This window comes from Mustela putorius, unplaced genomic scaffold (assembly GCF_011764305.1).
Source record: "Mustela putorius furo isolate JIRA1106 unplaced genomic scaffold, ASM1176430v1.1 tig00000228_pilon_pilon_pilon, whole genome shotgun sequence".
Taxonomy (NCBI): Eukaryota; Metazoa; Chordata; class Mammalia; order Carnivora; family Mustelidae; genus Mustela; species Mustela putorius.
Window position 1 is genome coordinate 1,643,504 of NW_025421322.1, and position 12,790 is coordinate 1,656,293.

The 12,790-nt window shown below is 43.4% G+C and overlaps 1 protein-coding gene across 1 annotated transcript in view; it reads left to right on the forward strand.

Annotated features, from left to right (window-relative positions):
* Positions 1-112: 112 nt before the first annotated feature.
* PTDSS1 (phosphatidylserine synthase 1) overlaps positions 113-12,790 on the forward strand; it is a 61,695-nt gene continuing 49,017 nt past the window's right edge. Inside the window, exons 1-2 of the mRNA XM_004768533.3 lie at positions 113-434; positions 12,052-12,143. Coding sequence (XP_004768590.1) covers positions 256-434; positions 12,052-12,143 — 271 coding nt within the window. The 5' untranslated portion in view covers positions 113-255. The remainder of the gene's footprint in view (positions 435-12,051; positions 12,144-12,790) is intronic.

The following is a 12,790-nucleotide window of genomic DNA, read 5'->3' on the forward strand; positions in this document are numbered from 1 at the left end:
CGAGTCCGCAGAGATGCGGCTCCCGGAAGACCCGCGGCGGCAAGGCCGGCGGCGCCCCCCCTCCGCTCGAGGCCGCGTTGGCGGCGCCGCGACCCCGCCCTCCCGCGCCGGTCCTTCCCTCGGCTTCCAGCCTGTGCTCGGCGCCAGACCCGGCCCCGCCGTCCGGCCGCTCGCCCGCAGCGGCTCGTCACCTCCGGGGTCCCAGCCTCCACGGGCCGGGACCGCCGCCGCCGCCGCAGGACGGGGAGGCGGGCCATGGCGTCCTGCGTGGGGAGCCGGACCCTGAGCAAAGATGATGTGAACTACAAGATGCATTTCCGGATGATCAACGAGCAGCAAGTGGAGGACATCACCATCGACTTCTTCTACCGGCCGCACACCATCACCCTGCTCAGCTTCACCATCGTCAGCCTCATGTACTTCGCCTTCACCCGGTGAGACGGGCCGGGCCGCGTGGAGGGAGCGCCCTGGGGCGAAGGGAAGGGGCTGGCGGGAGGCGGTGGTGAGGAGCGTGGGCCGGTGGAGCTCTGGATGAGGAATCAGGCTGGCTGTTCCACGCACACACTCGCAGACCCACCGCCCATCAGCTCCTCCACCGGCGCGGTGTCTCACAGCACACCTAGCTTCCTGCCCTAGAGCTCTTCGGGACTGGCATTCGTCCCTACCCTCCAACCCCCACCCTCAACCCCCACCGTGTGCTGCTACCTCCTCCCATACAGCGATTCGGGCCACACCAGGAGCACTCGAGGGTCACCTAGCGCGATGCCCACCTATCCTGTCCTACTGAGCGTCGCTCCCCGAACATCACGACGCGGCCCCCTCCTCTCCAGCCCTCATCCCTACCGAGCACACCGTATGAATCATCTCCTATGCACCACTTTCAGCACAGACCGCTACACGCTGAAAGCACCTAGGTCCACGGCGTTTCCATGCACCCTACACAGGCCCAGGCCACAACCAGCACCCTTCCTGTGGATCTCCTTCAGTATTCACTGCCGGCCATGCCCAAAATGCACATGTGAGTTGCACTACACGGTCTTTCCCATGCAGCCCCTCCGCTATGCGTGGCACACAAACCATCTAGCATAACCCGTCCCCCAGCCTCAAACAGGACCACAACACAAATGGTGTAGATGGATGTCAAAGCTGATCCTTCCCCTTCCAGCAGAGCTACCTACCACATCTTGTGCATACTGCTGCACAATGAGATATTGTCAAGCAATTGTAGCGGTGCCTGGTGCATAGTATATGCTGTGGAAGTGATAAATAAAACACATAAACCTCAGCATAGCACAACTCTCTTTTCTCCCTGAACACACACACACACAAACACTCACACTAGCTCAAAACTTCTGATATATACTTGTGCATAGAAGCTATCCAGCCCAACTTTTAATACCTACATCATATAACTAGTCACTGAACATGTGGCCCCTCACCCACAACCCAGGGAAATATTTCACCCCTGGTTCAGAATGACGTGGGCACTATGGGTCCTACTTACAAGGATTTTTTTTTTTTTTTTTCCTGAATAAACTTCTTTAAAGGAAAGGCATGCCTACCACACTCTTACGGCTTAAAAGATTAACCCAGAGAGGTGTAGTTTCGGAGCCAGACGGTTGGCTTCAAATGTCTGTGTGCCCATGGTTGAGTTCCTTCCCCTTTCTCTGAGCCTCAGGATCCGCCCTTGTAAAATGGAGATAAAATATGTACTTACCTCATACAGGTTTATGAGTAATAAATGAGTATGTGTGAATGCACTTAGCAGAGTACCTCATTCTCAATGCACAATTAATGTCAGTTACTTCTCTCCATGTTTTTATCCAGCAATCAATCTCGTTCCAGGTTGGCAAAAAATGTGTAGAGATATACTGAGTGGTCCCAAGCATTGGAACTTCTGGAATTTCGTGGGTGGGGATTAAGGACTCTAGATGTGTTATGACACATGGGACAGCATAGTACAACAGAGAATGAACTGTATAAATGCTTGTGTGTGCAGATTTCCTGCAAGAGATACACACACGTACACGTGCCCACGTGCACACTCGGAAGTGACAGGGATGCCTCCATTGGGAATCACTGCCATCTTTCAGATTTTTGTAAAACTAAGTATCTTCCCACAACACACTTGTTTCTTACCTCCACAATCCATTTGACTCTTGGGTCTCATTTTGTGTTTATCTGTGTGCATAAACCTACCTTAAACTGTAAGGCATATGTAACAATTACTCGTAATGATTAAGGGATACAGCCACTATAATTGTAAAGTCTTCAGCTAATTCTATGCAGTGGGACTAGACCAGTCCTTTCCATAGAATCTAACCAAGAACATATTTCTAGCCCGGGAGGAAAAGCATTCTTGTCTCTAATTATGGTTACTCTCAAATACTTCATTTGTCATGTCATCTGATTTTACCACCTAATAGCAATGTGGCCACTTCATTTTGCTAAGCCTCAGTTTCCTTATTTGTATGTAAAAAGGAAATATTTATTAATACGCTATTGGATTATCTGTCAGGATTCAGTTCATTTTTTTTAGATAATCTGTGTTTAGATCAGTGCATGCCAAATATTGAGTGCTCAGTAAACATTAGCAGTAACTATTACATCGTTTCATTGTATGTTAATGTCTTCTAAATTATATTTGTGAGGGAGTGAGGATGAAGTGTGCTCTGTTATTGAGAAAAAGGATGAAGGCATTGAAATAGTAGAGACTGCTTTGCTTGGGTAACATATATGTCTGGTTAGTATTAATTTCGGTTCAACTTCATCTCCCGTGTGGGTTAACAGTGATGGAATTAGTGCAGGGAGTTTCTTTGGAAAAAAGAAAAGTAATTATGGTATTTTATTCTAAATCATGAGAAAAAGAATGAGCCGTTTGTTTCAGCCTTTTATCTTTCATATTATCTAGACCTCTAAGAATAGATCTCTCTTCCTCTTTTCTAATACAGAAATTCACATTCTTTTGTAACTTCCCTTTGCAGCATATTCTGCCAAAGCAGTCGATAAATTGCTGCAGAGAATATGAATTTTAACAGCTTGTCAGAAGTAATAGAAAAGGCATAATCTGAACCTCAGTCTATGGCCTTTTCCAAAAATAATAATCTTTTTATTTCTTCTAAAAGTTTCATAAAGAGAAACCGTATATCGGAGAACTCGTAAATAACAAGTTTCACCTTTTATAAAATCATAAGCCCCATTAATGCAGATGGTACTTACTACCTCTTACTCATTTTTGTAATGATTTGTGACCCTTTTAAGTGGGGCATTACAGTGATCATTCTATCTTTCTCTGTAAAGATGGAAAATAATGACTTCTTAAATGAAAATTATTCATTCTGTCCTCTTTTGTAATGATTGTCTCTAGCACTTCATACTTATTTTATAACAGAATTTTAGTTGGATGACTATTCAGTACAGTTTCTTCAGGGAAAGCAGAAAAAAATGTGTTTTTCAGACACGTGATGTAAAAGTACAGGAGATTGAATACTTTTGGGGTGCCAGTGACCAGGAGGTGAGCCACGGTAGCTGGGTCCTGTCCTATGCTTCAGAGACACAGCGAGAAATTAGGATCATGCAAGAATAGACACCACACATGGAAGTGTGAGATGGGTTTGGATTTGTCAAGTAGTTCTTTTGTTATATAGCAGCTAGGCCAACTCACAGTTAAATCATAGTGTTTAAATCTCCTGTCTCTCTCACTGTCATTAAAAGTAAACCCAGGGGCGCCTGGGTGGCTCAGTGGGTTAAGCCTCTGCCTTCGGCTCAGGTCAGGGTCTTGGGGTCCTGGGATCAAGGCCCGCATCTGGCTCTCTGCTCAGCAGGGAGCCTGCTCCCCCCTTGCTCTCTGCCTGCCTCTTTGCTTACTTGTGATCTCTCTCTCTCTGTCAAATAAATAAATAAGATCTTTTTAAAAAAAAAAAAAAACCCAGATAAAGCCACATGCCATCAAATCATTCTCTCCAAGCTCATTTTGCCACATTTGAGAAGTTTTCTTTTACGATAAATACTTTGGCATAGGTCTTGGAAGTTCGTTCAGCCAAAGTGGGGCAAGGAGAACGTTTGTCTCAAGTTCAGAGTAGAATTACTGAGGTGCTGCGTGTTTATTCTGCTTGCAGAGATTGGCAAACCTGGCCGTAGTGCGTGGCCCAAATGGCAAAAGCTTGAACATCAGATTTGAAAACACCAAGATCTGCTAAGTCCCTGTCACAGCAGCCCACTCTCTCCTTAAGAGGCACTTGGCAGTAAGACTGAGGAATCTTTCTCTCTTGTCCAGTCATCACTTAACCCAGAAGAGAGTGCCTTCCTGCACTTTGCTGTCCCCAAGTCCTTCTCAGTCTGTCGGTGCTGGCTCTCTCCTTGATGGAGACTCAGGAGACAGGAAGGCAGGGATGTGGACAGATTTTTGATTGGTTTGTTCTTATTTACTTGCTAAGAGTGGTTTTTATTTCATTTCCCTGAGTGGGCTTGGAGCTCCAGTTCTTCCTCAGGTCCCCAAGCCTTACTTAGTTCTGCCTTCTTTGTCACCCCCCTCATAGAGACCTGCCAGCATTCCCCTTTCTTTCCCCTTTAGCCCATATAAATCCCATTAGAAAATGTCTCCTGATACTGCTGATTCAGTTGTCTTGGTTCTGTTTCCTTTATGTATATCATGTTCTTTCTCTCCCATTAACAGAAGACCTGGATATCCTTGTTCCCTGACACCAGCTCTGTTAAGTGATGGCCCACAGTGGCTGTATGCTGGGCTTCAACTAGCCCTGGGGGGGAACAGAGCACACTATCAGGAGGTGCCCTCTGATGAGGTCCAGTTACCAGAGATATCACATTTCTCTTTCCTACTTCCTGTTTGAATCATATTTATCCTTGGATTTCAGTAAGCATCTTCTATATCCTTTCTTATATTTACATCTGCTGTCTTAGCTCCCTAATAAGATTATAAGCTTGTTGGAGGGGGAAATGTATCCTCTATTTCTTTGGGATCTTCTATAGGAAATAGGTTCCTGAGTGACCTCAGATGTTTATTTGGTTTAAATGCTGCCTTACCTCACAGGGATTGCATGCTACCAATTGCTACCTGGTGTTTAGCATTTTAGCTAGAAATCTGTTACCGAGGGTCATTCAATGAGTCTTATGATAATAATCCTCAGATTTTTAGCCTCAGATTTTTGTAGGGAAGTTAGCAGTTTTTTTAGTCTCCCTGAATCCAGAAACCGGGCCTTATTTGGTCAGCCACGACTGCTTCCTGAGCCCTTGGCCCTGGCATCCTGTTTAATTCAGTTCATCTGTTCGAAAGTCCAGGTGTTTGTTGATGTGGAATAGACCTGGTCTATCTGCACCAGGTCTCACTGGGCCTTCCCAGCTCTCAGAGCTCTTCTCCTCTCCCCAGGCCCAGGCCTTGGCTCAGCAATCCCCTTATCCTTTGGGGCAGTATGCTCCCAAACCTTTACTCCATCTTCCTCCCATCTGTCTTCCACACTGCTGCCCTCATGACCTTCTAAGACAAAGTTATGACCCCATCTTTCCCTGCATACAATCTGTCACTGCATCCGCATCACCTGTAGGGGATGCTGGCTGGACTCAGGTCTTTCATTGTAGGGGATTCTGCTTCTCTAGCCTTGCCCATCCCCCTCCCCAACACCTGCACACAGGGCACACAGCAGGCCCAGTTGGCTCACCAACCCCACACCCAGTGCCAGGCTGGTGGTTCTCTGCTCCTGGAGAGCACTTCCTGGAGATTTCTCTCTAACCACGAGCCATGGCATCCTCCACAATCACCTGGATGATGAGCCCCTTCCTGGACCTTTCTGGGTTGTTTGAGGAAGACAGGTTTATATACTTCCAAATATCTTTAATTCTTCTATGCCTCTTACTGGCATTATAATATTTGTTACTATATTGATTTCTTGAGGCCAAATACCTTAATCATCCCAAGATACACACCCAGTAAATGCTGAATGCATCAGATACCAGATATCATTTATCCAATAAAAACTTAAAAAAAACCACTCTTCTCCTTTGGTTGACAGATCTAAGTTACAGTTCTTGACAATGACTGTAACTTACTGTAAAATGAAATGAATGTAGTCCTTAAATACCAAAGCTAGTCAACATGGATCCACTTTGTAACCTGGGACTAGGTTTTTCCATTGGGACAGAGGATCCTTATCAGGGACCTTATCAACGTGACCCTACCTGTGTGTCTCAATTTCAAGGACTCCTATTAAAGGGATGGGAAGGAGAAGATTAGGGGAGGGAGGACAACCCCTTGGCACCTTAGGAGTCTTGGTAAAAGGTTCCTGTCTGCCTGGCCCTGAGGAGGAAGCCTTGTTGAGGGGACATGTGGGCGTGTGAGCAAGTGCATGGAGTTTGCTTCAGTTTCCTACAGTTGGCCTCCCCTACTGCCTGTAGTCAAACACTCAACAGACACAGAATCTGAGTCCAGAATTTTTTCTGGGTGCAAAGTTTTTTTAGTTCAGGACTTTCTTTTTTTTTTTTTTTTTTAAGATTTTATTTATTTATTTGACAGACAGAGATCACAAGTAGGCAGAGAGGCAGGCAGAGAGAGAGAGAGAGAGAGGGAAGCAGGCTTCCTGCGGAGCAGAGAGCCCGATGCGGGGCTCGATCCCAGGACCCTGAGATCATGACCCGAGCCGAAGGCAGCAGCCCAAACCACTGAGCCACCCAGGCGCCCCAGTTCAGGACTTTCCTTCCACTTTCCTGCTCTTAGGACATTCTCTGTTCTCTGGACAGTTAGTTCCTTATATAGGTTGGAACAACATTCGACAGAAGGAGTTGAACTGTTAGGCTATTTGACTGGCCATCCCCACTGGGACCGGAAAGCCACTGTTGGTGCCCTCCGTGGGCTCAGGCTGTGGTTCACCCTCACGTGACCTCTGAGTCCTTGGGCCCACTCAGCCATAGCATCTCGCTCATTCCAGCGCCCACCGTATTGAGAAAGCCTGCTGTGTGCCAAGGATTGTGCTGGGCACCGGAGGTAGCTCAGAGGAATGAGATGGGACCTGTGCCCTCTGGAGCTTAAATTACAATTTTATTGTTATCTGCCCATTCAGTATTTTCACTGTGTGTAGTCACGGCTACCCCCACACACTTCCCAAGCACCTCCTAAATTTGGCAGAGGGGGAGAAGGACTTCGCCTGCCCCCCCCCAGCTAGTCTGTCTGTATCATTTTGTTAAATGTAGCAGTCTTGGCCTAGAGCCAGTGTTCCAGAAGCCTTGGCTCCTCCTTCCACGCAGTCTCTTATTTGTGTATAACTGTGGGCCAGAGCAAGCCAAGAGCTTTATCTCCCTCATCCTTCATGGCAAGATAATCCTCCTCCCCAGAACTGTGGGGCAGTTAAAATAAAATGCCAGCTGCAGAAGTTACTTGGCAAGTTCAGAGCACCAGAAGAGGAGACATTTGTGGCCATGGCTGCAGTAGACCTTGGGAGAAAGTTGGGGCTGTGGTCAAGGTTGTCAGAGCTGGGCGAGCTGGCGGGGTGGGGTGCCGGCGGGAGCGTTGGGCCATGCATTTCATTCTCTCTCTGTCCATCCACCTCTTGTGAGGGACCTGTCTAGCTGTGGCGGGAACACCCTTGCCACTCTCAAGAGGCTTGTGGGGCTGGGCACTGATGGTGCTCATGTTCCTTCTTATGCTCACCAGCTCGCCCTCCCATCTTTGATCAAAGAAGTCTGATCTTGACTGTGTATTTTCCATTTATCTAACAACACTGCTGTCTGTCTTAGATAGGTTCCCCCCACCCTCCAATTAGATAAAAAAAACTACCAACTTACAGACCCCACTGCTGCTTTTTTTCAGTTTAGTCAGCCTTTTTTTCCCCTACTGAAACTAAGCCACCCGTTTGATCCTTTCTAATAAAATTGGTCAAAATTTTTACAGAATTGCAGTTTCCTTGGTTTTATGTCTTTTTTTATAGCTGACCTTAAGTTTTTATACATTTAATGTTGTATATTTTCAAGCATTTTTGACTAGTGAGTGAATCTTAAATAGAGACTGGTTGGCTGTTACCCTTGGTTTAAGTCAAGTTTTAGTTAACTGTTTTGAAAAGAGTTATGTATCACATTGCTTGAAAGCCAAAATATACCTAAGGGTATGGGGAGAAAAGGTATGGGGAGAGGTCTGGCTCCCACTTGCACCCCCCCCCCTTTAGAGGAAACCGGTGTTGCCACTTCTTGGGTAGATTTCCAGAGACACAGTGTGCATACACATGCCTACTTTTTTGAGCAGAATATTTGTTTCCTATGTGCACTATTCTACAACTTGCTTTATCTCACCATGTCTCTTAAGATTTTATTTATTTATTTGACAGAGAGAGATCACAAGTAGACAGAGAGGCAAGCAGAGAGAGAGAGGGAAGCAGGCTCCCTGCTGAGCAGAGAGCTGGATGTGGGACTCGATCCCAGGACCCTGAGATCATGACCAGAACCGAAGGCAGCGGTTTAACCCACTGAGCCACCCAGGCGCCCCTCATCATGTCTCTTATTCTGTAGCAGTCAACTTAAAAAGATCTTCTTCGTTCTTTTTCTGGTTGCGTAGTATTCCATTATGAATAAATAAACTCTGTAATTTATTTCATCAGTTCCCATTCAGTGGACATTGATTTAGCTTGTTTCCATCCTTTTGCTAATACATATAATGCTCCAGTGCACAACTTTGTACCCATGCGATTTTCCGTAAATGAGGGTATATTTGTGGCATAAGTTCCCATTCGTGGAATTGCTGAGTCACAGGGTATGTGCATTTATAAAGTTCATATGTTGCCAAATTGCCCTACATTAAGGTGGTTTCAATTTATACTACCCCTGGCAATGTGAGAGACTACCTGTTTGTATTTTTCTTCATATCCCCTCCAGCTCAGTCATTCAGTTTTTACCTTTGTCATAGGCACATTTAAAAAATGATCTCCTGGTGTTGTTTTAATTTGTCTCTTACCACGGGTGAAAGTGAGCATCTTTTCACTTGCCTGAGAGCCACTGGATTTCCTGCTCTGAACTGTCTCTTCATATCCTTCAACCATTTTTCTGGGTTTTTTTCTTTGTCCATTTGTTGTTCTTTCTATTAATTGATATTGCGGTGAGTGCTTTGTGTATTTGGGAAGTTAATTAACTCTTTCCCTTGATCTAAGTTCCAAGTTTATCACTTGTCCTTTACTGATTTCTTTGTTGTGCAGATTAACCAACTTTTTTTCCTTAGTGATTTCTGGGTTGTGTCATACTGTAGGTAGGTCCCTACTCTGGAATTCGTGTGTTTCGGTTTTGGTTCTTTAATTCATTCATTGTTTCTTCCAGAACATTTCTGGGTCTTTGTTTTAGAGTTTGGGGTTTGGGGTTTTTTTTGTTGCTGTTGTTGTTACTGGTTTTTTTTTTTTTTTTAACTTTTATTCTTTGAATCATCCAGAGTATATTTTAATATAAAGGATGAGTTACAGAATCAACCTTTTCCCAGGCAACAGTTAATTTATTTCAGCCTTGCTTTTATTTTATTTGTAACGTACAGGTGTGTGCCCTGTCAAACTCTCTTATGCCATCCCTGTACATCTAACATGAGTCAGATAGATTTAGGATGACATAATTTTTTTAGGAGACAGCTTGGCATAGGGAAAGCTTGTCATCTTCAGAGCCTAAGAGACCTGGTTTCAAATGGGAACTCTGCAGCTTCTTAGGTATGTAGGCTTGGGCAAATTAAAATTATGTAACCTTTCTGAGCCTTTGTTGCCTCATTTGTAAAATATGGTTGATAGTACCCCATTTCATAGATCGGTTGTGACAGTTAGAGATGATGTTTAGAAACTGCCTGTCCTGTGCCTGGTACACAGTAAATACTTGATAATGGGGAGCTGTTATTATTGTCATTATTGTTACCAATATGGGTAGTGTGATGTTGGCTTGAATGAGGACATTGTGTCCCTCCAGTCCCTGTGTGTAGCCATTCTTCAATAAAAGTGCATCCTTGAAATTGGATATAGGGTTTCCCTGCCTAAGCCAAAAGCCATGGCAGGTGCCCTAGTAAATGATTGGGCCAGCATTTTCAGGGCCGTGTTCATAACCTCTGGGCAGATGTTTGATTGTTGGGGTGTACATTAAAATACGATTGCACTTTGCTGTAAGAGGAAGTCCATCTGATCGTGTAGTTCGGTTTTATAGGCAGATCTATGAAGTTAACTGTGAAGCATTGTTTCCTCACCATTAGTGTTAGTGCTCTTGGGCCAGATAATGATTTAAAGAATGGGATCTGTATGCTTTCTTACCTCGGAACCTTGTGTTAAGTCCTGTTGTAAATCTGGAAATTACTTAATTGGGCGCAGTTACCTGAACAGAAGTTGTTATCTAAGTTAACTTATCATTTGAAGCCCAGTACCCGAGGACCTAGCCTTTAACTGGGTAATTGATCACTGTGTCGTTCCACACCTCTTCATGTATGCCGATGCTCAAGATTGTTTAATACATTAACTTGATTTTCCTGTAAGTTTCTTTTTTTAACCTCTTTCTTTTCCTCCAGTAATGTTTAATCTTAATTTAATATCTGTCTTTTGAAAGACCTTTCGCTGCAGTCCTTGCGCATATAAAAACTCAACGTCCAAAAATCAATTTTAAAATTATTGCTACTAGTCTCATTATGTCTGAATATCTCCTTCCGTTCTGTTCTCCTGTTTTCTGTCTTCTCATCCTGCACCTTTTTAAACTGAAATGCTAGACTTCCCTCTCTCAAGCTTCTTAATAATTTATCAATAATTCAGAAAATCTTACTGTCTGAGATTTCTGTTTTCCCTCTTTTGTTTGCTTCTCTTGAGTACCAAGGATGTTACTAGACTTATCTCTTTTTTTTTCTTTTTTAATATAAACTGTCAAGCTAATTTTTCTCTGCCATCAGTGTTAAGAAAATTTCCGTTTGGGAAATTTTACATGGTTTTATACAGTAGATTTTCTTCCTAATCAGTAATCAGTCCACAAATATCCATCGAGGGCTTATTGTGTGCCAGCCTTTGAGGACACCATGGGTGAATAATGTCCTACCTTCAGGACTTTATTTTCTATATTTATTTTGTTTTGGCAGGAGAGGGGAGGCAGAAGGTGGGGTAGAGAGAGAGAGTCCTAAGCAAGTCCATGCCCAACATGGAGCCAATGTGGGGCTCGATCTCACAACCCCTGAGATCATGACCTGGGCTGAAATCAAGAGTCGGATACTAAACCGAGTGAGCCACCCACATGCTTCAGGAGTGTACCTTCTATATTGAAGACAGACAACGTATCAATTAACAAATGGGATCATTTCAAGTTATAAAGGAGATAAATAGAGCAATATATTAGAAGTGACCAGGCACAGAGTGAGCAAATTCATCCCCTTTCTTCATAGTTCTTTTGCTTCTGGTCTGACTCTAAATCTTGTATTCTGTTTTCTCATGATTTTTCTTTTAGGACTGTTTTCTGGTGCTTTCTTATTACCCAACATTTTGCCCTTTTCATTCATCCCTTAGATGACCAACTGCCCATTTTTAAGAACTGATAGATAATCTCATTGCATTGTGCTTTTCTTCCTTATAATCTTACGCTTTCTTTCTGACTTCTAAAAATTTCTTTGCCATGGTGTACATGATAAAGGTTATCTTTAGTCATTCTTGAAATCAAAAGACATTTCTCCAAATTAAACTTTACTTTTTGACATCCTGGGGGGGTGTGTTTGTGTGTAAAGTATACATATATATATATATATATTAAAAAATATATATAAAATTTATATATATACGTATATATATAATTTTTTTTGAAGAATAAGAAGAGTGATTTTCAGATGTTTGTATCAGTGGAATGTGTGTCAGTATGTAAGGATGCCAACTGCATTTCTCCTAAGACTGGATTTTACTATAAAATAGTTATTTTAGGAAAGGACAGTGAGGGGTAAGTAGCGTGTGTAAAGACTTTGCTTGCAAAATGAAGTTAACAATCTTTGGTTTTTAGAACATGGAATCTTATGCCTTCTGGATTGACTGTTTAAGTCTGAAAATGAATACTCAGTGTTTTCTTTTCTGTTTTCAGGGATGACTCTGTCCCAGAGGACAACATCTGGAGGGGCATCCTCTCTGTCATTTTCTTCTTCCTTATCATCAGTGTGTTAGCTTTTCCCAATGGTAAGTGATGTCACGCTTTACCACATTTCTTCTGTGCATTGTGCCCCTTTGGTGTTTTTTGAGAGGCATGCCATCTAGAAGATGAAACCAGAAGGTGGGAATAAAAACTTAAGCTGTGGTGTTTAGGCTTTGCCTAACCAGGCTCTGCCACTGGCTAACTCTGTGGCCCTGGGGAAGACCCCCAGCTTCTTCCCAAGTGTTTGAGTCTCTCTCTTCTGTAAATGGAGATTATCAGGTAGGTACTCTTGAAAGGGTTAGTTAAGTTACTGCATGTTAAATTCTCTGAGTAGTGACTGACAGATTGTAAGCTCTCCATAAGTGTCAGCTGTTCTTACTGTTGCTATCTTTACTGTATCAACTGAGTCATAAAATACTCCATTATTATTTAGTCCTTTTTGCTAAGGACAGGGTCAGTGTTGTAATGAATATTACTTAAATAATGTGTTGTCCCAGGTGATCTTTAATCATGGTGAACTTTGCTGATCATGCATTTGGGATATGAATTTTCATGATCAGGTATTAAAAAAAGACAATTACTACTGTGAATTTTATCCCCTATCATGATTATAGTGTGAGGAAATGTTTTTTCTTGTGTGTGTATTTTGGGGTTTTTTGTTTATATATTTGTTTGATTTTTAAAGATTTTA